At 46.1% G+C, this 27,715-nt stretch overlaps 1 protein-coding gene across 3 annotated transcripts; it reads right to left on the bottom strand.

The window, feature by feature from the left end:
* On the bottom strand, positions 1-27,585 carry LOC309378067 (uncharacterized protein). 3 transcript variants are annotated; one of them, XM_081925864.1, is made up of 6 exons: positions 26,732-27,585; positions 25,596-25,756; positions 23,695-23,785; positions 21,667-21,778; positions 4,243-4,407; positions 1-958 (listed from the first exon to the last, which is right to left on the bottom strand). In XM_081925864.1, exons 1-4 carry the CDS (start codon positions 26,839-26,841, stop codon positions 21,757-21,759), a joined length of 384 nt encoding a protein of 127 aa, XP_081781990.1. In that variant the 5' UTR covers positions 26,842-27,585; the 3' UTR covers positions 1-958; positions 4,243-4,407; positions 21,667-21,756. The 3 variants fall into 3 exon arrangements, with proteins under 3 accessions (XP_081781990.1, XP_081781989.1, XP_081781991.1); XM_081925863.1 differs by lacking the exon at positions 1-958 and having other exon boundaries at positions 3,648-4,407; XM_081925865.1 differs by lacking the exon at positions 1-958 and having other exon boundaries at positions 3,648-4,407; positions 25,596-25,673.
* Between the last annotated feature and the right edge of the window lie 130 nt (positions 27,586-27,715).

Raw genomic sequence — 27,715 nt, 5'->3', positions numbered from 1 at the left:
CTAACTTTTCACATATATGAGCCCTATTGACAATATGATGTAAATGAGCATAAAGCCTTATCAAGTCAAAGGATTTCTTTTTATTTATTTGTTTTGACAAGGTGGCTTCTTATGAATATGAAATAATCCTGGGAGCCATGGCAATTTTTATTACAAAAATGAGATATCAACTGCTCTGTGTAAAACCTGACTACCCATGTTTAGTGTCTCTCTTCATCCAGCCGATTCCATTTCATCAAAAAGAGCATCAAATGGCTGCGAGTTGCATTTAAGAAGACAGAATTAGAACAGCTGTAGCAAAGACTGCTTTGAGTCAAAGATGTTTTACAGGAAAGCGGTATGAAAGAATCTCTAGAGAAACATATATCTTTGCCCCAGCACTCTCCATTGTTCAAATAGATCTATAATTGTTTTATGAACAAAAGATCAGTTAAATAAGCTACCTTTCCTCCTTTCATCCTTTCTTCAAAATAAAAGCCATCAGATCATAGTAACCTATGTATATTTCTTGTATATGATACAATACACTGCATAAGAAGTAAGAGACCCTGATGAGGTTTCAGTTTGACCAGCTTGACCAGGCCTTTGATATTACGCCAGGGGTGGGAAGCCTCCGTCCCAGAGAACAAGTGGGGTGCTCCAGAACACTCTTCCTAGCCCTCAGGACATTCCCTAGACCACACCCTCACTGGTCCTGCTCTGTAGCCTTCTCTAGTACTTTGGCCTGGCTGGAATTGTAATAATGCCTCCTGCTTGCCTCGATGGAAAGGTGTGGGTATAGAAACCTGGAATGTAGTCTTCTGTAGACATTCAAGTCCCATTCATTGCTCTGCCCAGTTTTTTGCCTCTGGGCTCATCCACTTTTGTACCTGGCTCCATTCACAACTGGCCTGGTGACCCTGGAAGGTTGCCCATGAGGGAATGCAGTTCTCAGAATTAAAGAAAGGCTTCCCCATTCCTGGAATAAACAATGCATTGGAAAGGATTCAGATTTGTGCCAGCTGCACCAAATCAAGTATTGTTAAGTTATGCTAATTCTCACCCCTTTGTGCTCCATTACTTTCAGCCAGGGGTGCACAACCTGTGGCCCGCCAGATGTTTATTGGACTACAGCTCCCAAAAGACCCAGCGAGCATAGCCAGTGATCAGGGATGATGGGAGGTGTAGTCCAACAATATCTGGAGGGCTTCAGGTTGTGCACCCCTGCTTTTAGCAGTTCCATATATTTTAAATCAAAACACCTCAGTACTCAGCGTGCACAAGCCATGCCTCATCTAAGGCTGCTTGAGATCCTACTTTGGCTCACTTGCATCAATTCACCAAGGTAGTCTTACTTGTGTGAACAACATACAATATGAGAAGGCAGCCTGTGTGTCTCAGGTGAAGCGAAAGTCCATAATGAACCTTCAGTTACAAAGGTTGCTGTACCTAAGATCATAGATCTTCCAGATCATATAAATGCTCCAAATAAATGGTTTATATTGTCATAACAAGTAAAAAGCTTCAACGAGTGAAGAAAATAAGTTGAACTGCTTCATGTGTTTTTATGATATTGGGAGCTGCCCTTAGTGGGCTATGCACCCACATGCAACATAGAGATTTTTTTTTTAATCATATTGATTATTTGGGCACCTGTGCACCACAGAAGAAAACCATGGCTCTAAGCAAAGGTCAAAGCAAAGCACTGATTGTCAGCAAAATAAACTGAAACTATGTACATTGTATACCTGTGAATCTGCTTCTTCTCATTTGCTTTCATTCTAACAGCCCTAGCCCACCCTCCTTTTTGTGTTTCAGGGCAGGTTTAGCAGGTCATCTGCTAATAAAAATGAATTTAAAGCCTTGGCTACCATCCAGCCAAAGTTAATCACACTCAAGTCCCATTCATTTCAGTGAGCAAGCTAAGCACACAATTATTCTTTACCACAGTAAATACTTAATTTTGACTGTACTTGACTCTCTTCTTTTCTCTGTGTGCATAACTTCAACTGACACTTGTTAAGATGTTGTGTAACAGACTACCAAAAATGCAGGTCCATGTCAGAAATAGCCTGACTTGTATTTCTCCAGTCTAGTACCCTGGACAGCTCCATATACCCAGTGACAGGGTCCTGCAGAACAAGCGCACTAGGCTACAAATCACATCATCAAACTCTCAGAAGTGCAGGGAATTGAAAAATGAACTGAAATATGGACGCAGCTGGAACTGAGGGAAGTCAGTAGCTGAGGTTAAAGTATTTAACCCATCCTGAAGCCCAAGAAGTTTAACAGTCTGGCAGAAAGGCTTGTTAAACCAAAATCAATATTCCAATTCCTTCTTTAATAGGAAATAACTTTTTTTTTTCAAGTTCTCACCTTGCAAACATTTTTTTTAATAATCACAACTTTATTTATTTGTTCTCAAAAATAGAAGCATGCCATTCAAACTTTCTTAAAAGTAATACCAGAGCTTTTACAATGAAATGTGCAAGATAAACATCAAAACAAAAACTCTTGTTCACTGTGTGTCTTGTTCATGCCATTATTTTTTTTACTACTATACTACTACTACTACTACTACTACTACTACTACTGTGATTTCATTTTACTCACAAAAGTGACCCAAAGTAACTTACACAACACAGCATAAACAGTGAAACCAATTACAACACACAAACCAATAAAAACAAAAGGAAAAAACCCACATCTATACAAATAAAAAACAGGTCTTACAGAACCTGCCCCCCAACTCCCCTGGGGAGGGCATTCCACAAACAGGGAGCCACCGCTGTAGAGGCCTGGTCTCACGTTGACCTATTTGCTGGTGCCAGAGTAAATGGAAAGAGAGGAGTGTATGAAGTGGAAAAACATATCCTGTGAAGGGCAGTTTCTCAGCCATATTCTTTTTGACTTGAACCTGAAAGTTTCATTCATAGCCGTGAAGTAACTTCTCTAGGATAAGTCTGTTAGCTTTATCTATTTACTCTTAGCCTTGGTTTGGGTTCATATGATTCCTTTGTTGCCAATTAACCAAAGTAGGCTATGCTTTGGGGTGGTAATTCTTCTAATTTCAAAATTTATTGCAAAAAAGGTTTAAAAACTTACACTGGTCTCTGATAGCTATGGCTCTCCTAGCACCCTGTTGGCTGACTTCCTCTCTGTGCATGTCTTGTTTTGAGCATAAGAAGCTGCCTTATACTCAGTCAGACCAGTAGCTCCATGTAGCTGACTACAGTGGCTCTCCAGGTTTCAGACAAGAACATTAATCCCAACCCTACCTAAAGATAAAGGTAAAGGTAAAGGTACCCCTGCCCGTACGGGCCAGTCTTGACAGACTCTGGGGTTGTGCGCCCATCTCACTTAAGAGGCCAGGGGCCAGCGCTGTCCGGAGACACTTCCGGGTCACGTGGCCAGCATGACATCACTGCTCTGGCGAGCCAGAGCCGCACACGGAAACGCCATTTACCTTCCCGCTGGTAAGCGGTCCCTATTTATCTACTTGCACCCGGAGGTGGTTTCGAACTGCTAGGTTGGCAGGCGCTGGGACCGAGCAGCGGGAGCGCACCCCGCCGCAGGGATTCGAACCGCCGACCTTTCGATCGGCAAGTCCTAGGCGCTGAGGCTTTAACCCACAGCGCCACCTGTAAAGATACTGGAGATTAAATCAGTGACTACCTGCACACAAAACATACACCCTACCACTGAGCTATGGCTCCCAAAACGTTTACATAGGCACAACAGAAGTCTTTGACAGCATTAAAATACTTAAATATGTAATTTGACACAGTCAATATGCTCTGAAGCAGATTAATGAAGTACATATATTAGCTACATTGTTTGAATAGGAAACAAATTGCCTGCTACTTGGTACTCCTTGGGTCACCAAGTATATAATCAATTTCCACTAGCTCTGAGCCCAGCTAAAAGCTATTCCACTGTCACCTCAGTTGCCCTCAGTGATTTGCACTACACCATAAACTGACTGTGTCCCAATGAATGGCTATGCTATGAAATCCACAACACCAACCAGCATGACAACAGGTGTGATCACAATTCTGTCATCTGCATGGAAGCAACAAACCCATCAATGAGCCACTGAAACAATCATGAATTAATTTAACACTTGTAGTGCTTCTTGGGTATCTGTGCAATGTCAATGCAAAACTGTCTACCTGGTGCCTGCTGTAGCATGATACAAAGTTCTCCATCTTGTTGACTATATGTTGTCATTACTCAGACACCTGTCACCTGACCTATACTTACGCCTTCTGAGCACTGAGTAGTGATTATTCTCCCCATTTCCACTGCAGTATGAAGAGATGCTCAGAATGGTTCACGGCACATTGACCCAGGTTATCAACATTGACCACCCAGATAAAAGATCATGGAGGTTGGTTGTGATGCTCATCATTTCTTCAGAGAAATAACCTGGGTATTCAGCAAAGAAATGAAAGAAAAGAAATTAATGGGTACACCAGCAACTGATCACTCAAGACACACATTAAAAACTTCCTTTAAAGGAGAAATGCATGAAAATACAGTGGGGTTAGTTGTATCATTTAAGGAGAAAACAGAGATTTGAGGAGATACAAACTGTTAGAATCTTTTCAATAGTGTTTTGGTTTCCATTTTATTTGTTAATAACTATACTCAAAAGTTCTTACAAGTGTGGAGCGAAGAATGCACACACAGAAGCCAAGCCATAAAACCTGCCACCTGAGATCAACTGGCCTCTGTGACATCCCCCCAACCACTGGCAGTGGCTGCCCTAGATCTCTGGCAGGGGTCTTTCTCTGCTACTTCAGGTCCTTTGAATTAGAGATGTGAGAAATTATAACATTATTAGGAGTGGCGAGGTCAGTGGCTGAGGACACACTTTCAATGCAAAAGGCCCCAGGTTAAAACAGTCAGACTATTTTATGAACAAAGACTGCAATCCTGCAAATTTACCTGGGAATACATCCCATTGAAAACATATATGCCCACTGCCCATTAACTGAAACTTTACCCCAGTAGTGTGGCTTGTGGAAAGGCTGAGAGTACTGAAGCGAATATAAATGATATTTTATAGTTAATAAGTCTTCCAATAACATATCCATTTTGACAGATAATTCTGGGGTGTACAGTGAAGTCCTGTGTCGGCCTTCTTGCAAATACAGACTTCAGATTTGCATGAACTCCTTTGGGTTCTTTTTTTATTAGAACCCTCAATCCACTACTTGGAGTCAGGCAAAATTCTGCCTGTGGGGGCAGAACCAGGTGCAAAATGGGAGCACAGGCAGATCCAGTTACGTACAGCCCCCATACACAGCGGTGACTCGCATACACATCTGTGCTACTACAGAGATTCTCAAATGGCCTAATTGGGGGTAAGGAAAAGCTTTTAAGTTGTTACATATGGTTAAACAAGTGGGAGTCAGAAACAACTGCCAATCTACACAATGCCAAAGATAGACTGATGCCTTGGGCAATGTTGTCCTTCCCTGTCACTCACTGACCTCTTCCTTCTTGCCTTTCTTTAGCGTTTGCCACTCTGATGCGGTAGGATTGCCACATTTCTAAAAGTAAAATTCCTGACAGCCGCTGGGAACAAACACAAATTGTTTTGTTGGGAAAACTCCCCCTAAAATAGTGGTTTTAAGCTTTTAGAGCTGTTTCCACTGCTCTTTCCATCACGTTGCCATACATCCGGGTTTTCCCTGACATTTCGCCAATTCCCCCGGTGCCATTTTTACCTCCCCAAAACCAAGACATGTCAGGAATTTTCTTGATGTATGGCAAGCCTAGATGGGGTGTGTGGTACCTCTTCAGGGTCGTCCTCCACCTGACAATGTCTATCACTTTGGAAAAGTGCACAATAGAACAAATGGTCGTTCTAGAAGAAGGCATTGTTGAGTGTCAAGCCCTGAAGCGTTTCTGTGCCATGACTGCTTTGCAGCTGCAAATACTTTTTAAGGTTTAAGAGTACAGTGGTACCTCGGGTTACAGATGCTTCAGGTTACGCATTTTTGGATTGCACACCGCGCAGAACCTGGAAGTACCGGAACGGGTTACTTCCGGGTTTCAGTACTCGCACGTGCACAGAAGCACTAAATCGTGCTTTGTGCATGCACAGAAGTGCCAAATCGTGACCCGCGTGTGCACAGGTGCGGCGCTGTAGGTTGCAAATGCTGCAGGTTGCGAACATACCTCGCGCATGGATCACATTCGCAACCCAAGGTTCCACTGTAGTGAATGGTTCCAACTTAGAAGGTTTTGTCACTGTTAAAACTTCAACTAGTATTCAGTGCAGCAAAGCAACAATAGCAGAGGAGGCAATGGAGATATTTGGCTACTGTGCTCAATGCTCTGTCTCTTCTACCACTCATACAGTGATGGAGAAAGCTGCTCGGGCGCCTGGGACAGGGAGAGCCACCCATAGGGACGGGGCACACTGTGGGGCCTCCGGGGTCTGCCTACCTCCTCCCACTCAGCTGCCCTACAGCTGGGGGGGGGAGGCAGCAGGCGGACTGTTTGGGTAGCACAGAGCCTGTGCACGCCCAAGTCACCTAAGTCCATAAATTACCATATAGCATATATTCAACACGAAAACAGTGACAATTTGTTGTTGACAAAGGACATCTGGACATATAAAGGGCCCCATTACCTTCAGTAGCTTAGAGCCTCATCAAATCATACCTAAATCCGGCCCTGCTATGGGTGCATATGAGCCACAAGGACCCTTCCTGGTGCCTGCAAGGTCCCCTTTCCTCTCCCACCTTGGAATTAGGCTTGAAAGAAACATTACTTTGTAGTCAGTAAACTAGGTTGTGGTGTGTGCTTGGATGTGATGTCCGTGCATGGTGTCTATGGCAATTTTTCTTGTTCATAAATGCACCCATGTGAATAAAAAGGTTAGTGAACCTGGGTTCATATGACACAAAGCATATGCAAATTTTATGCAAGGCTATGTCATCTTTTGCAAGTGTATTTGAGGGTCAGATCCATATACAGCATACCAAGCCATGAAAATCCTGTTGGCACGCCTGCCTATGGCTTCTGAAGTTACCTTTAAACTGGGAATAGAGCGGCTGAGTTACTTGCAACACTTGAAGTTGTCAAGTCAAGTTCTTTATTACGGTCATAGACCAGCATAAGCAAAACATCTAAATAAGTAGCATAACAGTATGAATCTAAGTGAATAATTATTAAGTAAATAAGAGCAAGAACCAAACATATACATAGAATACTTAATTAGGCATAGATAATGGGTGAGTAAAAATTTATAAGAAAAATTAAAAGATCGGTTAACACAGCAATATGGGGTGGGCTTCAGAAGTCCAAGTTTACCAAGTTTACCAAGTTTTGTTGCGGCAAAAGCCAGCGACACCAAACATCACAAGGTCAAACAGAAGGGAGATCCACAAGAACATCAAGAAGAAGAAGAAAAAAGATTACACAAGGGAACTTCGCTATGTGCCATTCAACAGCAGAAATCTACGCTTCCTGATTGCTAAAGCGCAAAATTTAGCCACCTCATATGATATTGAGCCCGAGGAATCCTCCAGAAGGTATTTTCTTAGAATTTTGGGGGAGGATTCCAAATAATGCCGTAGGGGTACGAATTTTGACAAAAGCGGCAAGATAAGTCGAGCTCGCTCTTCACTATAAAATCTGCAGGACAGAAGGATGTGTGTAACAGATTCCACCCTATCAGACATACAGGGGCAGAGACGTGCATGCATCGGTACCCGCGTGAATTTGCCGTACAGCACTGCTGAGGGCATTGTCTCAAAGCGGGCTCTGGAGAAAGCCCATCTATAAGCTTCGTTAGTGATGTTAGTTAGATAAGGGGCAGCTGCAAAGTTAGGCCAAGCTTTTAAACATCTATATGTCTCCGGGAGTAGGGCGTCTTCTTGTTGTAATTCGACATCGTAAAGTCTCTGAGTGATAATTGCCTTTGCCTTGTTCTGAGTTCCAAGAAAGAGATTTTCAGGGTTTAGGCCAATTTGTTTGATCTTGTTAGTTATTTGCATAAGCCAAGGAGGATAGGGAACTGCGGCCAGGAAGCAAGGTAACAGTCCCTTAGGATTGTAATGGATTTTCAGCCAGAGGGATATTGCTTGCTCCCAGACTTTTAATTCCACTCTGGGTAGACCTGCCTCTTGCCTTAAGACTGCATTAGGTGTACACTTTGGGGTGGCAAATAGTGATCTTAAGAATTTTGATTGTACTGTTTCAAGGGTCTTAAGGTTGACAGAGGGGCTAATTTGAGTGCCATACAGGAGTTGGGCTAAAGATTTTGCCTGAAAAACTTTTAGGGCCATCGGTAGAAAGCCAGCTCCTTTCCTTCTGAATAATCTAAGGATGGCATTTGCACTTCTTCCTGCTGATATAGCTGATGTGGTCAGGTGTGTTGACAATTTGGCATTGTAAGAGAAAGTGATGCCTAAGTATTGGAAGGTCTTAGTCTGTTCAATGGCGTTTCCCTTTACGCTCCAATTATCTTTCCTGAAGGAGCGGTTAAAATGTACAATTTTGGTTTTGGCAAAGTTAATTGTTAACAGTTCAGTGTTACATTGGTCACTAAACTTTCCTAAGGCACGTTTCAGACCCACTTTGGTTTGAGAGAGAAGAACAGCGTCATCCGCATACATTAAAACTGGTACTTTTCTGCCGTTAGAGAACACGGGGGGGTGGGTTTCGATTTCACGGCAGCATGTGACCAGGGAGTTAACATAGATGTTAAATAAAAATGGGGCTAATAGGCATCCTTGTCTAACTCCTCTTTGGACTGGGATTTCTCTAGAGAGTCTGCCGTCCTGTGCAAGTCTTATCTGGAGGGTGTTGTTCTCATGAAGCTTAATCATCAGAAGTAATAACCTTCTGTTAATACCCATATTGGCCAATTTGGCCCAGAGCCTACCCCTGGATACAGAATCAAATGCTGCCTTTAGGTCCACAAAGGCTGCATACAGTGACTTTTTCCAATGTTTCACATACTTATAGACAAAATAATCTAACACTAAGCAGTGATCAATAGTGGAACGTCCAGATGTAAACCCTGCTTGTTCAATTTCTAGTAAATCATTATGATCTAACCATTCACATAATTTTAGGCATAGATGTTTTGTATAAAGTTTGCAGATCACATTCAGAAGACTAATTGGTCTATAATTAGATGGGTCAGAGGGGTTACCCTTTTTAAATATAGGCACAATTATAGCCAGTCCCCAATCTTTAGGGATTTCAGTTGTCTTATCTATATATGAAAATAGATTTGCAAGAACCGGGGCCCACCAGTTTATTTGCGCTTTCAGAAGTTCAGCAACAATGAAATCACTTCCTGGGGCTTTGCCAGATTTCATTTGTAGAATTAACGAAGTGATTTCAGTTTCAGATGTTGGGGGCCATGATGTATCATTGTCTAAGGGGATGTTAAGCAGCGCAGAAGGTCGATGTTCCCTAAACAGCACTTTATAGTGCTCTTCCCATGAGTTTGCAGGGATTATTGTGCCCTCGTTAGGAGCTTTGGTTTGGCTGGAAATAATTTTCCAGAAGTTGGTATTGTCTTTTTCTATTGACGCTTTTATGAGGGCCTGCCAGGTGAGAGAGTCTGCGGTTCTTTTTTTGGTTTTTAGTAACTCTTTGTAGTTCTTTTTTTTAAGTTGTAACTCTAATTTAGTGATAGGGTTAGGATTTTGCTGGAAGACCTTAAAGCATTCCCTGAGTATAAGTTTTGCCTGGATGCATTCGCGGTCAAACCATTTTTTGTTGGTAGGGGACGCATTGTGGCTAGATCTCCCGAGTCTTGACAATAGCGGTTGGAGTTTTCGGATTAATGTGTTATAATGGCCAATTGGGGAGGGCTCTTCAGTATCGTTGGAGGTCAGATCAGCCCAGAGGAGTTGACCTTCCATTGATTGTGTCCAAATGCTGAAATTGTTATTAACATAAGGGGACCATTTGATTCTGGATCTGCCTATTGGTTGTAGAACATTAGGATCAGAGGTCTGTGGGATGAGCCCACATCTAGAGGGTTCCCAAAATTCAGTCCTTTTAAGATTTAGAGGGAGATGGTCACTTTCGGTTCTTATATCTACAGTGAATTCAATATATTCATCAAAGAGTTCTTGGGAGACAAGGATGTAGTCAATAACAGAATGCCTTAAGCCTGACCAATAAGTAAATTGGCCAGGACAGTCTCCCGAGGAGAGGCCGTTTAAAATAACAAGGTTTAATCTAAGTGCCATTAGAAAGAGACATGTACCAGCGAAATTGGTAACTGGGTCAAGTGAATGACGCCTGAATAGGGGCCAGTGTTCGTCATTAGCATTTAGGGGACCCATTCCACTTTCGTTGATTAGTTGTTCGTCTGAATGACCTAGCCTTGCATTAAAGTCCCCACCAATGATTAGGGAGGCAGAGGGAAACTTATTTGAGACAAGGAGAATGCAGTCTTCCAGTTCGTTCCAGATGTTTTTAAGATCAGTTTGTTTCATGAGTGGGGGAATATAAACATTGATGCATATGATCTTAAAGTGGGTAGAGAATATTTTCACAGCCAAAATCCATTTTTTATCGATTTTCAATTGGGTGGGGGAGGTTCCTAGATCTATCGATACGAAGGTGCTCAGACCTCCCGCCGGTCTTCCGCCTTTGGGGCCAATTGAGGCACAGGAGTGGAAAGCAAAATAATTGTGTAGATCGAAAGGATTTTGCATCCAGGTTTCTTGGAGCAGGATGATCTTAAACTGTGATACGTAGCTTAGAACGTCTTTGTCCATTGTTTTCGATTGCCACCCAGCAACGTTCCAGGATAGTAATAGAGGTGAGAGTCATTTTGTCTCTTCAATAGCATCTAGGACTTTCCCGGAGTCGTGGAAGATGCAGCCATTGGGTGGTGAAGGCTCCGGTAATGTGGTTAGGGGCGCCACAGCGATTTCGGCGTGGATTTCAGTTGGGCAGAGTAGGGGGGGGTGTTCTGACGTGACCTGAGGAGATTCATATTCCATTTTTCGCTCCAAGTTAGGTGGAGTGTTTGCCTCTTTTATGGGCGCTAGGTCTTCAGGGTTGCGAAGATAGAGTAATAACTCATCTAGTCTGTCCGTTATCTCTGTTTGTTCGGCTTTTGGGAGATGGGAGAAGGAAACAAGTAACTCCTGCTCCATCGAATTCTCTAGATGAGTAGCCTTTGATAGGAGGGGCATGGGGGTCTCTGTCCAACTAATTAAGTCTGAGGGTGGAGAGGTAGAGCTCGTAGTAGGTGGGGTGCCCTCATTTTTAATTGCTTTCCTTTTAGCTGGAAGGTAGGGTATGAGAGGGCAAATCTTAGTGTTGGTAAAAACTCTTGTAATAAAAATTCCAAAATTAGTCAGGGAGCTTCGTAGGGACATCATATAAGTTGGAAACTTTTTAGATTTGAAGGTGAGCAGTATCCTCTGCATGTGTGGCTTGCTGTAAATGTGGACAGTGGATTCTAGATCGATGGAGAGGGGATTTATGCCCAAGAGCTCAGCTAGATGCCTTCTTGCGACATGTATAGACGACCAGTTAACAACCTGACCTTTGAAGGGGAGGATAATTAAACAAAGTCTAGTGGCTTGTAGTGAAAGATTGTAGGAAGATGTGGTGTGTGGGTCTTCCATAGTTTGTTCATTTTCAAATTTGCAGCCAGTCTGCGGAGTTGAGCGCAGTAGGGCAGGTACTCTGGGTGTTGGTTCGGCCCTATCCTCCGGTAAAACGTCTACGGTGCTGACATTAACTTTTGGGGATACAAAGGATATGATCTTCTCTAAAGAGCCTTTGATATCTCTTATGTACTTAAAGATACAGTCCACGGTTTTAGCCACAAGGTCTAGCGTGGTAGAGTGTTCAAGTAGTAATTCAGAGAGATGGTTTTCTTGTTCTCTGATGCAGTCTTCCGCCTGAATAGTTGGAACCTTTTTGGGACCTTTTGGTCTCATGATGGTGTTGTTTAGGGGGTCAGTGGGTTGTTTAGCGGAAAGTTCCTTCGGTGTAGTTTCCTTATCTATTATCTCTGCTAATGGAGAGAAGCTATTCGAGGTTGGAATATTAAAAGTATCCTTTGTTTTTCCATGAAAGAATTCGCTGATTTTGGTTTGCTTGGTGAGGGGCAAACATGCCATTTCCTCTAAATCCTCAGATTCTCTGCAGCGTTTTCCAACCCCCCTCCTCGCTTCAGCAGGGCTGTTGAATTGCTGAGTCATCTCTCCCTTTACCTCGCTCTTCTATCTTCCCTAGGTTTTTCAAAGAGTCGAGGGAGTATTTTCCTTGAAAGTATCCTATTCAAGGAAGAGTAGTGTGCCAAAGGTTATCGGCATAACACTAAATTATGCTCCGTCTGTGCCTCCAAACTTGCGGTGAGAACAGCCCATGAATCTTCCTGTAAACTCTTCGCGGTGAGGTGCTTAAATTTATCTGGGCTCAATGTTCATTAAAATAATCTTTAAAAGGAGTCTTTAAAAGAAATAAGATAGTCTTTAAAATAGTCTTTAAAAGGGGTAAGAGAGAATAAAAAGATAAAAAGATAAAATCAACGGGCTCACATTAGTAGAGTGCCGGTCGCCATCTTGGGTTACAGATGCTTCAGGTTACGCATTTTTGGATTGCACACCGCGCAGAACCTGGAAGTACCGGAACGGGTTACTTCCGGGTTTCAGTACTCGCACGTGCACAGAAGCACTAAATCGTGCTTTGTGCATGCACAGAAGTGCCAAATCGTGACCCGCGTGTGCACAGGTGCGGCGCTGTAGGTTGCAAATGCTGCAGGTTGCGAACATACCTCGCGCATGGATCACATTCGCAACCCAAGGTTCCACTGTAGTGAATGGTTCCAACTTAGAAGGTTTTGTCACTGTTAAAACTTCAACTAGTATTCAGTGCAGCAAAGCAACAATAGCAGAGGAGGCAATGGAGATATTTGGCTACTGTGCTCAATGCTCTGTCTCTTCTACCACTCATACAGTGATGGAGAAAGCTGCTCGGGCGCCTGGGACAGGGAGAGCCACCCATAGGGACGGGGCACACTGTGGGGCCTCCGGGGTCTGCCTACCTCCTCCCACTCAGCTGCCCTACAGCTGGGGGGGGGAGGCAGCAGGCGGACTGTTTGGGTAGCACAGAGCCTGTGCACGCCCAAGTCACCTAAGTCCATAAATTACCATATAGCATATATTCAACACGAAAACAGTGACAATTTGTTGTTGACAAAGGACATCTGGACATATAAAGGGCCCCATTACCTTCAGTAGCTTAGAGCCTCATCAAATCATACCTAAATCCGGCCCTGCTATGGGTGCATATGAGCCACAAGGACCCTTCCTGGTGCCTGCAAGGTCCCCTTTCCTCTCCCACCTTGGAATTAGGCTTGAAAGAAACATTACTTTGTAGTCAGTAAACTAGGTTGTGGTGTGTGCTTGGATGTGATGTCCGTGCATGGTGTCTATGGCAATTTTTCTTGTTCATAAATGCACCCATGTGAATAAAAAGGTTAGTGAACCTGGGTTCATATGACACAAAGCATATGCAAATTTTATGCAAGGCTATGTCATCTTTTGCAAGTGTATTTGAGGGTCAGATCCATATACAGCATACCAAGCCATGAAAATCCTGTTGGCACGCCTGCCTATGGCTTCTGAAGTTACCTTTAAACTGGGAATAGAGCGGCTGAGTTACTTGCAACACTTGAAGTTGTTTTGTATTTGATTAATTGCTTTTAACCCAGTTTTGTTGTCCGGTGTACCATAATATGGTGATGCCCTTTCTCCTAGTTTTACCCCCTCTTTATCTCTGAGTGCTGCTCAGACCAAATCAAGTCTCTCCAGTTTTTCTAAGGAATTCTTGCAGGTCAGAAGCAGGGCAAAGGGTACTAATGGATGCTCTGTGATTCAAACCTCCTCTCCGCACCTCTCTACTAAATACCAGGGCTTCGATTGTTTTCAGCACAAGTCAAAATGCTGCATGGATTCACTCAGCTCAGGCACAGCACCCTCCAGTTCAGTTGTGTGAAGTTGCCCTCACGCAACCAGTGCCATTTGGGGCACGGGGATTGGGTCTTGGAATATAGACCTATCAGTGATTAGTATTGGGGTGTAAGCCCATCCCTGATGGGTTGGGGCCTCAGTTCTGGGGGAAAGTGGGCAGTGGCAGCTGGTACTGCTGCAAAAGGGTTGCGCTTCAAGGGCTGACCTGTGCATTAGACAGACTGAGGCGGCCATCTCAGGCGGAGGAAGCCAAGGGGCACCTCTGCAGGTGGCAAGAGGGGGACAGCATGCAGATGACACAGACGGCAGCACCTTCCCATTTCTCCTTGCTGCTCTGGGCGCGCCTTTGGCAAGCACCGCCTCGGGAGCGCGCCTCGCCTGCCTGCTAACAATGGGCCGGCTGCCTCTCTCGCTTGCTCGCGCTCTCCCTCCTGGCTGGCCTGCCTGCCTGCCTCCCTCCCGGCCGGCTGTCCCCCTCCTCGGCGCCTCGGGCCACTGGCACCGTGTCATTGCCACCACGCGGGCTCCCGGCCTGCCTCGCCTTGACCCAGCCGCTCATCTGTCAGCGCGCTCTCATTCCTGTTATTTACATCTGTCTTTAGCATTCTAATTACTCGCTTTATTACTTTCGCCCGGAGGAATCCCGGAAAAGGCAGCCGCGAAGGAGGCGCCGACCAACAATAAAAGGGCGCCCGCGGATTCCCGCTGCCTCCCAGGCCCCGCGCGCCTTGGTGACCTCGAGATGTCCTTAAATGGGGCTTATTCCTCCGGGGGCCTCCCTCTCCCCGGCGCCACACAGCAGAGTCCGGCCCCGGCATGGTAACATAAAAGTAGACCGGTGGGGCGCAGTGGGGGTGAGAGAGAGAGAGAAAGAGAGAGAGATTTTATCACACGGTCACCATACAGGATGGATCCAGCGCCTGGCCGTCTGGTGGAGAGGAGAGACAGAATACAGAAGGAGAAATGTTCGCTCCTCTTCGTCGTCGGGTCTTTCTGCTCTCCAGCAGATTTGCCTTCGCTCTTCCTTCCAGAGGAAACAGCTAACTGCCTGAGCTAATTGTGGTGATTTCATCTGTCAGGTGCATCAAGGTGCCAAAGAGGTAGAGAGGGAACTGGGAGCGCGGATCGATTTCCTCCGACCGCTTTACGACGCCATCAGACTCCCATTTTAAAACAGGGGGGGGGGGGGCGTGGAGATTAAATTTATTTGGATTGGGAGCTGTTGGATACAAAGCTGCCGCGGGTTCGCCCTAGGCTTCGGCTTCATGGAACACAGGGGGGCCGACAAATTTCGGGCAATAGGATCGGGACGCCGAGAGCGTTCACGTCGAAGGGATTGGAGAGGAGCCTTAACCGAGCCCAGGACTCCAGTTTAGCAAATCTGCTCGCTTTCTTGGTGAGATTTGGCCCCCACGTGCTTTGTTTTGCACACCACCTTGTGACATTTCGCTTGGCCTAACAAAGGTATTGTCCTGAGACTGAATTTTTAAATGTACCCTTTCTGAAGGGGGTGGATACATTTTCGATTAATCTGTCGAAAGCAAGACATCCTTTTTAAGAAGACCTGTAATCCTTTGGTTTCCTCTTCAGATCCACAATGTCTCCCATCCCTCCTCTTCTAAGCAGATCTTGGACCTTCATCTCCTTCCTTCCCCCCCCCCCCGTTTTTCCTTGCCTCATCTCTACCCTTCCTACCCCCTGAACTGAAGGAAGGGCTGGCGTGCTTAATGGCGAGCCACGGAGGCAGCCCCGGAGGCTGTATGCAGATTTCCCTTATTTATCTGAGCTAGTGAAATGCTTGTTGCACTCAGCGACAATTTAATGCCGGGGCTAATGGGCTTCCCTTTATTATCTTTCACTAACATAATATCCTGCAGGAAAAAAAAGATGACAGAACGTATGGATTTTTAGATAAATAACAGGGGTAATTTATTGCCCTTGATGCTCTTCTGATGGAATGGTTGATAGATAATGTAATAATATGTACATAATTAAGAGGGCTTACTGTACCTCCGTCAAATTAGGTTCAGCTGCGTTGGAGATGGGCTTTCCCCCACCCGCTACAAGCAGCCACAAGAAACTCCGGGTGAATTCGTGGCGGTGAATCCTCCCTTCTGCTCATTTGGGAAGACTCTAAGGCGGAGGAGGCAGATCTTTGGAGATTTCCAAAGGCGATGATTCCCTCTTTTACCGGCGGGGGCGGGGCGGTGGTCGCGCGACAAGGGTTCAGGAGTGCTTGCCCTATTGTACTGCTTCCTTGTCTTGTCCCTGCAGCCTGCCTTCACTTCCTCCGTCGTTTCCCCCGCGCAGAATTTTAGTTTTCCATTTTATTTTTAGACTCCTTGGGGCACTGTCACTTTGTGTCCACAAGGGCGGCGCTATATACATAACTAATATTGTGACAGTCATAGACCCGGATTAAAATCGCCACTTTCCACGCCGAGACACCTACACAAAAACTCATACCTACTTTAGTCCACGTTCTTTAAGTCTGGAATGTGTACCCATTGTTGGCTACTGAAAAACAGCAACACCAGGGAGGGGGATTCACCCTTTAACCACGCTGAAAATGAATAAGGAAGGACGGTGTCCAAAAGATTAAAATTAAGGGGTAACTAACGAATGCAGACCCTTGTTATCTTGAGCGAGCGTTTTTTAGGTTTTAGAGAGATTTTCACTAGAGGAATCGGTTGAGACATCTCTCTCTAAAACACACACACGGAGCAAGGGAGAAGCTTCTACAAGGGGCACAGAAGGAGCGCAGGCTGTGCAGTCAATGAGGACTAGTATATTACGCACCCTTTTTGGAGCGTCCCAGCTCCTCATCGTTGGTCCGGTTAGTCCTGCCAAAAGTGCAGGCCCAGGACTTCTGCTGCGCAGCTTTCAGAGTCGGAGGCTCTGGAGTTTTCCTTCTCTTTCTCTTTTTCTTCCCGCAATCCTCCCGCCTCCTTTGTAACCAAGTCAGCCTCGCTCTCCCCCCGCGCGCCCCCTTGTTCTTGTAGGTTGTCCATTCAAGGCATGGCGCACTTGCTCTTCCAAACTCATCTAAATTACATCAATAACAGAGCGCACTCTTTAATGAGCTCTCAACTTTAAAGACTTGAAGGATATTAACAAGCCGCTTGACAAATGGTGCTTAGAAGCACATTAAAGACGCAGCTAATGGAGCGCATAATGACGGCTAATTTTCGATCAGATATAAATTAGAGCCCCAACAGTTATTTGCCTTAAGGACTTTATGTAAATGATCCTGTTCTGTATAAACTGGAAAGCCAAGAGAGCCCTGCCTGTTGGCAATCCTTGTGGAGATGATTAATAGAGCCGCAACCGAACTGGGCAGACAACGCGTGGCATTTCCAGCTAAAAGTCACGCGGGGGGTGGAGCAGTAAATATTGTGCCGGGCGACGCGGAGACAATGAGGGCGGCCGGAGGCTGAGCCAAGCAGGCCGAGGCCGAGCAGCCGCGACAGATGGGAGGACAGGGAGCTGCTCCACGGGAGGGGAGGGAAACACCCCGGCAGCCACGGGGGCTCCAGCGCTGCCCCTTCTGGCCTCCAGCCCCACTCACAGCCTCCCATCGTGCACTTCCCTACATCCATCCATCGGGCTGGCTGGCTAGATGGCTGTCCAGCTTCCTTCTTCCCTTCAGATCCACTTCACTGCCTGGGAAAGTTGAGGCTTCAATCCAGACCTTCCGGTGGCCATGGTGGTGGGCATGTCACCAGCTCACTGACTTAAACATTGCAGCAGGTTTGTGGTGAGCAAAACACCCCTTGGTGGGCCGGGAAGTGCAGAAAACCCAAGCACGTGTATGCTGGAAAATGGTCTTCTCTTCTGCCGCTGATACAGCTCTTATTCCCTTAGCACCAACAATGTAGTGGATGATCTGGTTTCTTTCCAATGGCTTCACATCAGAAAGAACTTTCTTACAGTAAGAGCTGTTGGACAGTGGAACAGACTCCCAGGAGAAGTGGTGCACTCTTATTCCTTGGAGAAGCAGAGATTGGGGTGGTCACCTGTCATGGATGTTTAAGTTGAGATTCCGGCATTGCAGGGCATTGAACTAGATGACCCTTGGGGTCCCTCCCAACTCTGCAATCTTAAGATTCTATGATTCTGGGTGGAGAGAGCTGGAAAGCACCCAAAGGAAATCAGAGACTGTTCCCTACCTCACTTTCTACTTTTTAAAGACACTTGGAAGTTGTCCCAATTTTTAGAGGGTGAGATGGCCCTGTTGCCTGTCCTGCATCAAGACAGACAGTCTTGTAGCACCTTAAAGACTAACACATTCATTATGGGAACAACTTTCCTGGAACAGAATCCTAACAGCTTATGCCATGACACATTTGTTAGTATTTAAAGTGTTGCAAGGCTTTGTTATTGTAGAAGAAGAGGAGGAGTTTGGATTTGATATCCCGCTTTATCACTACCCTAAGGAGTCTCAAAGCGGCTCACAATCTCCTTTCCCTTCCTCCCCCACAACAGACACCCTGTGAGGTGGGTGGGGCTGAGAGACTTCAGAGAAGTGTGACTAGTCCAAGGTCACCCAGCAGCTGCATGTGGAGGAGCGGGGACACGAACCCGGTTCACCAGATTACGAGTCTACCACTCCTAACCACTACACCACACTGGCTCTCTTGAATTCTTCTGAAAGCATGTTGCCTGTATTCTTGATGTTCCTCACACAGCCTCACAGCAAGTTCTCCACCACAACCAAAGGTTGTGAACACATCAAGGTTTAAAAGAGAAAAGCTACATATGCGTGGGGATCTACCTGTCCGTTTGGAGTCAGTACTCATGTAATATGCACACTCCTACCCTCCATTCTGCAAAGACATCCGATTCTTACCCATTGTGGTACCTCACCTACCAGAACAGCTGCCATCGTACCAGCAACACATTTAATCCCAGTGCTCTGGGCCTTCTTTAACTAGCTCCATGCCATGCAAAGGTCATATGGACTCACTGAGGAGGCACACAGAGTTGCTGGGCCTCCTCTCAGCTGACTGTGAATGGCTTATCTGGGAAAGAAAACCTGCCTGCTTGCTCTCTTGACTCCCTTCCTACCAGGTCCATAGTTCAAAGGATGAGTCCTGGGGATGCTCACATCTCTGGAAATCTCTTTGTTCCCTATTTGAAGTCAAGTGTGTTAGAGAACCCCTCCTCCAATTGTCTATCCTAACTTGTTTGTTCCCTTATGCTGAATGAATTATTTCCTGAAGCTTTTATGTTTTCTAGACCAGGAGTTCTGTGGCCCTCCAAATGCTGTTGGACTCCTATCAGCCCCAGCCAGCATGCTCAGTGGTCAGAGATTATGGAAGATGTAAGCCCAGCATCATCCAGAGGGACACAGATTCTTCAGCCCTGTTTTATATGATTGAATATTTATTTCTTATTTTAAATAGGAAATGTGTTTTGTGGAAAAATAAAAGAGAAACACGTTTTAAGAAAAGAGATTTGTAACACTCAAGTGTTTAATAACAGGTGCTTCTGAATAAAGAGTTCATCCCTTGTCACAAAGCACTGACCGTCTCCCTACCAGTTTTCTTTATATAAAGCCCTTGTCATTTCCTGTCTGCCCGGGGGTTGGAACTCATCCAGTCTGTAGTTATTGGTAGGAAGCATGTGCTTGTATATTATTAAGGGGGTGGGGGGGAGTCGTGACTTAAAAAAATAATATATGGACTTTCTTTCTTTAGCATTCCTAACTTACCTAGCCTATCCCCTAAGGGTTCCTAGGAAGAAGGTTGTCGGTCAAACTATTCTCATACTTCTGTCCTGTTTCTATATAGAGGGCAAACGGCTCAAGTAGAGGTGGCACCTGATTCCTGAGCCTTTGTATCGGCTGTTAAGGTCGGGCGCCCCCTGTAGGCCAGTCAGTCTGCGCCGGCTTCTTGTTCCTTAGCCGCACGTGTCCAGGCAGCGAATATGCGTGACAGGGAAGATGTACACAGTCAAGTACAGAAGGGGAAAGGTGTCCTGCGAAGTATCTATTGGGCTGTAACAATGAGCTGGAATCCTGAGTTCGTGCAGGACCGGATCATCCTTCAGGGAGGTCACCTTTGATCCTCAGGAAATGCTCTGATGTGCAGCCTCGGCTTATTTCTCCCGTACTGATTCCAGTTAAGAAATTGAGCAAGCCGGCCACGTTCCAAACAGAGGTCGCGAGGAGTGATGCGCTCTTTTCTCCCCCACCCCCGCTGCAGCTGCAGTTCGTACGAGGAAGAATCCACCCACGCGCAGAGTTCCTGCCCCCTTTTGAACTTCCTTGTGCAAGACCCGCAGCTCTGCCAGCCTTGGAAGGCCTGGCTTGACGCCTTGGATTTCGCCAACCTACCTGCTGCTGGAGTCCTTCCTTGGGAGCCTGGGGGCATGTGTGGCTCTACAGCTCTCCATTCCCTACTCTGCCTACTTGAAAAGATTTAGAAAACTGGATGGACCAACTTCCGGGTGGCAGGCCACTGGTTTCCAGAGTGGGGGGGGGTGTGACGAGAAACACTGTCCCGGTGGCCTCCCTTCCCGTCGTTGACCCTTCACTCCAATGCGATACAAGCCCCCAACGCAGAAGCCGGTAGATCTCTGTGGGAGGATTTCTCTGGATCCCGCGTGCAAACAGAGGAGAAGCATGGGAGGTAACTTTTCTGGAATCTTGGGACACCGGAAGCCACGCCCTCAAGCTCTTCCAAGGACTTGCGTCTGCTGGAGGTTCTTGTCCACATTCCCAAGGGACGAACAAATCTCTCGAGTTATTGTTAGGAAAAAGTGTCTGGTGCGAAAGAGAGGTGATGGAACTGCAACCTGCTCTTTATACGGGCTTGGAGAGCAGGCGACAGCTGTGACCTTAGCGTTTGGTTCACGCCACCGGTGAATTGCTTCCAGCTGGAAGCCTTTCCTTGGGACCTGATCTCTAATTCCAGAGGTTTAAGATTTGGCCTGTGGTTTCTCGGTGGGGAGACAAAGGCACTCTGCGCCTTTTCAGTATTCCCTTCTATGTCCCATTCAGCAAATTCTAGAGCTGTTCAGTTCGGTTCTGGCGATCATTGCTATTTTCTTGGAGTTGCATCGATCAGTTCTGTCCTAGAGACGACTGCAAGAATGGGGAACCTGTGGCCGCCAGATATTTCTGGACTACAACTCCCATCATCCCTTGCTATTGGCCATGACGACTGGGGCTGATGGCGGTTGTAGTCCAGCAACACTTGAAGGGCAACACGTTGGCTCTCGCAGGGCATCTGGCAAATTTCGTAAATCTGAGCTTTGCTATACCTAGGAGATGGAACTGACCAAAAAATCATTTATGGTAGGAAAGAACTAAAGGCCGGTTAGCTTTGGCTCCAGTGTGTTCAATATGTTACTGAAGATTAATCCATTTTTCGTGAAGATGGAAGAGATGCTGGATTTTGCAAAGCTTTCATAGAGTTTGCCTCCGATCAATTAACTCTTTTAAACCCCCAAAACAGAAAAGCAAGCATCTGCCACCTTCACAGAATACACTCTGCTTTTGGAACATTATAAAGCACAGTCAGAAGGCGGTAATTAAGATCCCTTGCTAATTATAATAATAAATCCCTAATCATCATCATTATTAATAATAATAATAAATACAACGCTGCTCTCTCTCAATTAGACAGTTCTCTCCGCCTGCCACTTCTTTTAAGTTAACAGGGATGCGCTAATGAGTCGGGAGATGCTGTCGCCAACTTACCCTCTTCCGGAGGGCATACACGCTTCCTCTCGCTGGATGAATGAAATGGGGCTCCGTTACCTCGCGACTCTCCTCCATGCGGTATTGCTCTCAAATATTAGCGATGCAGCGCCTGCAGGAACGAGGAGCACACCGGGAAGTCAGTGGAATTATGCACATCCAAAGACGCACGTCCTCCGCGCGGGGCGAGGTCTAAGCAATAGATTAATTAAGAGCTGCTTGAACACAAATGTTTGAGATTGCTGCGGAGAAAGACGCGCATCCGCGCTGTATAGTGCAACAAGTCTGAAGTGTATAGAGGAGAGTAGGACGACGATCTCCAAACTAGAGGAAGAGTGGTGCGGACTGGCTTTCTTTATTCCATTGGAAAGAATGGGCAAAAAGTTCGCGAGGAGTCACTACCCTTTGGGGGAAGGGCCGTAGCTCAGGGGGAAGAGTTACTGTTTCAATCCTGGGCATCTCCCAGCAGGCCTGAGAGAGGCCCCCCCCCTTCCCTGAAACCGAGGAATAACTGCTGCCAGTCAGTGTAGGACTGAGCTAGATTGACGGGTGGTCGGACTCGGTTTAAGGCAGCTTCCCTCCCTAGATCCCTTAGGATGAGTTCTAGCTAAAGTCAAAGAGTGCAAACTCACTTGCGCTGTGTCCCTCAGTGCGCCCTACTTCCAAGCCGGAATACTTTGGACTCCCTACTATTTTCACCGGGAGTGTTAAGCCAGCTTCCATTAATCCAAAGGGTTTTAATATTGCTCAGTCATGGCTTCTAGATCCTGCCCTAATTCTATTTAAAACCAAAACTAGTCGTCCGCGTGATGCTTCTTCCTGACAAATTTCCATGTGTGTTCCTTTCCTTCTAACTATAATGCACAGAGTCTGCGTTTAGTTCCTTGTTGAAAAGGCCACCAAACACTCACTCCACATGAGCTCCCATTTACATTATAATAAGTGGAATACGTTCCCTCTAGCTTTGCAGGCGCTCAAGGGGCTGATGGTATATAGACGTTATCGAAGATGGAGCTGAAACAGAAATAAAGGTTAGCGGAAGGGAGAGGTAAATGTTTAGCCAGCGCAACTTGCCTCTTGTTCGTGCCTTCTTGCTCAGTGACGGATCCTTCACTGCAGGCTAGAATTTCTGTTTATTTAGAAACACCCCTACCAGTTGAGCAAGACCGCGGCTTTCAGATTTTTGTAAAGGATTAACCGCTTTATAAATGCTTTTTTAAAAAAAAATATCTGGGCTCCTTCGGGAGGAAGGGTGGGAAATAAGCTCATATCATCCTCCCCACACCTTTAGGCAGTAATCCCATGGCCATTTACCCTATTGAACTGAATCCTGTTTACTACCGAGTAGGCGCGTTAATAATTTGAAACAAAGCGCTTAACTTTTGCTGGATGGGTTCCTTCTGTTGGGACCTGCGCTTTTGCCTTTATTAGAGCCTCAAAAAAGAAAAAGAAAACCGGACAGGGGCGTTCGCCTTGTTATCCCCTGTCTGAAACGAAACACAGAACAACTCCCCCACCCGGTGGTAATTCTAACTGGTGATCGATTCCTCCTGGTCAAGGCAACCCCAGAGGAGGCACGCGAGGAGGGGGCTCTGAAATGTGTGCTCCGAGTCCGCTCTGCTTATAGATCCGCGATTCTATTTGGCCTTGTCTGTTGCCTGCCTCGTGAGGTTTTGTGAAGCCGGAATGGAATCAAAGGTGGAAAAATACCCTCATTTCTAAGCACACTGTTTTTTTAGCTTGTTGCACTAAGACAGGCGTGAGGAACCTGTGGACATCCAGATGGTGCTGAACGGCGATTCCCTTCATCCCTGGCCTTGCATGCTAGAGCTGAGAAGAGTTCTAACATCCGGAGGGCCAAAGGTTTCCCTACCTGCACTGTTTCTGTGACAGTGTTCCGCCGCTGAATATCTCCTCTGGGGCATGAATCAGACCCGTGGGAACATGGAGTTGGGAGGAACCAGACACTCAAGCCCAGCATTCATTCAAATCCGTCATTCCCCACTAGCGCAGACGATGTGAACTTACCGCAAGTTCCGAGAAGTACAGTGAGGAGCAGCTTCAGGGCACCCATGTGCTTCCAAAGAAGATAGCTCCAGCAAGTCAGCCAAGCCACAAGCTGCAAGGGGAGGCAAAAGGAGATCAAAACCCAGAATAGCGCCCCCTTGCTTTGTGCACATCCTCAATATACCCTTCACTTTGTCCTCATTTCCTAGGGGTAGCGAAGGTCCAATAATATCTGTGCTAAAGAGGGAAGCAAGATCGGAGCTCAGAGAATTGATTTTTACAGTCTATCTACCCTGGCCACTAAGTTGAAAGGAACCCGAGATAGATATGCTTACGTGGAATCCCGAGCCCAGCAGGCCTCCCTCCACCGCCGGGCAAAGATCTTTAGGATTGCAGAGTTAACTTGCTGTTAAGGTCAAAAGAAATTCATCCTCCTCCGTCGTTTTGGTCAACATAATGACCTGTTTTTACAGAAGGTTGCTGTCTTAGTTAACCATCAAATAGTGCCCTTCTCTTCATGATACGACGCAGGCGAAGGAACGTTGAAATGAACAACCACTATCCTTTTTAAAGGTGAATAAGGGACTCGGGTGCCAATTATTTGACCTTGCTTCCTGCAGGGGTGCGGTGCTCTGTTAAGGAGCTGCTTAAAGATCTCTGCGAGGGGATTTACTCCCAAGTAACTTATTGGTATGGCGTAGTTAAGTCTTACAAAAAAAAGTGCAAGGGGGGGCAATCAAAGGGGGACGACGTGTCCCCCCCAAAAAAAATGGGATGCTCTCATTTATTGAGCTTTAGTCAACAAGCAATAGCTTCACTAATTTGCTGTTTAGTTTTCCTTCTATCTGAGACATTTCTGTAGCATAGAAGGAGAACCGATAAAGTTCGCCAGGGTGCCCTTAACCTCAAAACATTTACTTCTGAAGTAAGCCTACTGACTTAAATTGACTCTCTCCTGAGTAAGGAATATGAAAGTTGCCCTTTATTACAGTCTTTCATCTTTTTTTCACCTTTCTGCAGCCTTTCACTTGACCTGAGTAGTGCTCACTTTAACATGGAGAACAGAAAAGGAACCGTCTCTTAAATAACGTGTGGGGGTTTTTTGTTTTGTAAAAGGACAAGATTTGATTAAAATAGGGGTTTGGTGGAGGCCTGGGTTGTTTTCATCAAGGCCCTTACCTTCCCCTCTCCGGTAATTCTAGCAAATGGCAGTGAGAGGGACTCGCTCTCACGTTAATTGATACACAAGGTGTTGCGCGCTCGCACAAACACACACACACACACACACACATCCACAGTCCCGAATATCATAGCGGCCCGAGTCTGTACTGCTAGGGCAACTAATATACTTGAAGCAGAACCGAGCTACAAACCCCACATGGTATTATGTCAGCCGTTGTGGGGGGAGGGGTGACAATGGTCGTGCTGAACAGTATTTATTTTGAAGGGAGAGGGAGCTAAGAGGCTCTGCCCCGAAGGGCTCGCAAGCTTTGAATGAATGAGTGACCAGTGATCTCTGTCTTATTAATGCCCAAGGCCCGGTTCCTTTTCTCATTAAAGTGGATGGCGCTGTCCCCGGCTGCGGTTCTGCATCGGTTCTTCTCAGCTACGCCTCCGCCGTTTTGCTTCCGCCTGGGGCTCATTGGTTTAATTTAAAGCCAGCCTCTGTCGGGCAGGAATATATGCAGCAGGGCGGGATTAACTTGCTGCATTAGGGGAAGATCCGAGAGAATGTCCAACCAAAGTTTAAGAAACAAGGAGCAACTAAGCGTTTGGGGGTGCAAATCCTACAGGATTCTTTCAAACGCACACACACAGACAGTCAGTTATTTTCCATTTGACTTTGGAGTGTGTCGTTTGGGAAAAGGAACGGAATGTTACCTTCTCTTCAGCCAGCGCTCAGAAGTTGCCCATGAACTCACCAGACAGTTGTCTTTTCGATGTCACCGTGTAGTCAAGTCCTCTCTCCAGGACTATTTTGTTGGTTTCACATCCGTATGCTACACGACGGTAAAACCAGAAAGCTGCAGTTAAATTACTCACAGTGAATAATCTCAGAGAGCTCTGAAGCTTGGATAGGTGTCTGTTAACCAAGAAGAAGAGATTATCATAGCACATTCGAAAATGTCGTGCTTCAATAGACCTCGCAACAACAAGGGAAAGTCCAGAAGAGAGCTTATATTTTGGGGTGGGGTTGAAGTGTCAGACTGGAGACGCAAGTTCAAAAACCCCTCTCTTAGCCATGAAGTCATTGAGCGACTTGGGCCACTACTTTCCAGTCCAACCTACTTCACAGGGTTGTTGTGAGGAAATGCGGGGGGGGGGGCACTTTCGCCGCCTTGACTTCCCTTAAAGGAAAGGCGGAATATAAGAGCAGTAAATGATACCATGCAGACCACGTTTAATTCCGGAAGCATGTTGACAAATCTGGACCTAAAACTGACCGTTCTTAACCCCGACTGGGAAGTAAGAAAAGGACCAGGGCGCAAATTAAGTCATGTGTTTTCTCGCCCAAGAATATGCAAGTTTCATGTCCTTAAAAAAAAAGAAAGCATAATATATGTATTGAGCTCTCCAGGGCATTTCCTTGGAAGGGAAATGGCGAGACCAACTTAGAATTCAAATGGCCGCGATTATTAAGAGGCAATGGGCTTAAAACAGCCTTTAATTCTGAGTGACTGATTTGGGAACTTAAGGGCCGAGGTCTCTTGTGGAGAGGCATTTGTTGGAAAGAGTACGGCGAAGGCGGCGAGACAGTTAGCTAAGCTGTACAGGCTTTGGGTCTGCCTTCAACCCAGTTCTGGGGCTGCGGTTCTCCCAGCGGTGGGGACTTTGCTGTTGGGAGGGGGGCGGTTTGCTGTGATTAATGTTCAGCAGCAGAGCAAAGGCTGGAGAGGCGTCCCCTCCTTCCTTCCTTCTTTCCTTCTCCCTCCAACTCACCCGCCTCTCAGAGCACCAGCTACAGGCCAGGCCGCTGCCTCGCCTCCCTCGCTCGCTCTACCTGCGCGAACAGGCGTCTCGTCAAAGGAACACAAACAGAACTGACAATCTTACTCACCCAAAGCTTTGGGAGCGTTTGAAAGCGAGATTACACCGCAAGGAGAGAGGTTGCCTTTGCTCTTGCCATCCCCAGCCTTCATCGATTTGTTCCTGAAAAACCCTGCGCATTCTTAGAACAGCCGCAACCGATTAATATTGCATTAACCCCATTTAGAAAAAGAGAGCGAGAAAATCCAAAAGCACCAGAATCCCGTTCCCTATCAAAGCCATGTATTATTAACGCATGTGTAATTGGAGAAGCGAGGTAGGTGTGTGTGCGTGTGATAGAGAGAGTGTTACTGGACAAAAAAGGGAAACACGATTGGTGACAGGACTCTAGGAAGGGGAAAGAAGCCGAAAAAGCGTCTAATGTTTCATTTCAGGTCTGTGGTTTTTCTAATTCGAGATTAAAAGCAGTCACGTCTTTGAAACCAGACATTGGGTGTAAATGTACAGTTAAAATATTCCATGCCAGAGTCCCCAGACGAGGCTCCCTCCAGTCCCAGGCTTCATTAAATTTTAATTATCATCCCAGGCTCCAGCAAGGAAAGGGGAGGAAGACTGTCCACCTAATTACAACTGATAAAAAGCCTCAGATTTTCCTCCTTTTTCTTCTCCAATATGTGATTAAAAACATGCTCTTCCCATCCCCAGCGTGTGTGTGTGTGCGCGCACTAAAACATTAGATGTAGAGAAAGGAACGGAGGTGATCACCTAGTAGTGCGCACTGTATATTTGCTCGTTACAAAAATACACTTACGCCTTAAGGGGGGGGCGGGGGTCGTGTTGAATAAGGTGATGGTGGGGAATCCTGACATTAGCTCTGGGCGAGATTTGGCGAAAGATCCACAGAAGAGGCGACACTGCTCCCTCATTAGGTTCTCGCAGTTACGAGATGAAGGCTTTTATTGTCTTCAAAACAAAGCGCACGCTACTTCCCTGAGCGCTGTAGGTTCCAAGAGCCCTTCCCTTTTTTTGCGGTATGAAAGGAAGGGAGGACGCT

Source organism: Podarcis melisellensis (genome assembly GCF_964234715.1).
Source record: "Podarcis melisellensis genome assembly, chromosome: 9".
NCBI lineage: Eukaryota > Metazoa > Chordata > Lepidosauria > Squamata > Lacertidae > Podarcis > Podarcis melisellensis.
The sequence above is the reverse complement of the archived record's forward strand: the minus strand, read 5'-3'. Positions and strand labels throughout refer to the sequence as shown.

Coding starts and splice junctions, on each gene's coding strand:
- LOC309378067 (XM_081925864.1), bottom strand. CDS start 26,841: ATGCGCAGGGTTTTTCAGGAACAAATCGATGAAGGCTGGGGATGGCAA. Junction 25,757..26,731: donor AAACGCTCCCAAAGCTTTGG/GTGAGTAAGATT, acceptor CTTGGTTAACAG/ACACCTATCCAAGCTTCAGA. Junction 21,779..23,694: donor TGTACTTCTCGGAACTTGCG/GTAAGTTCACAT, acceptor TCGTTCCTGCAG/GCGCTGCATCGCTAATATTT.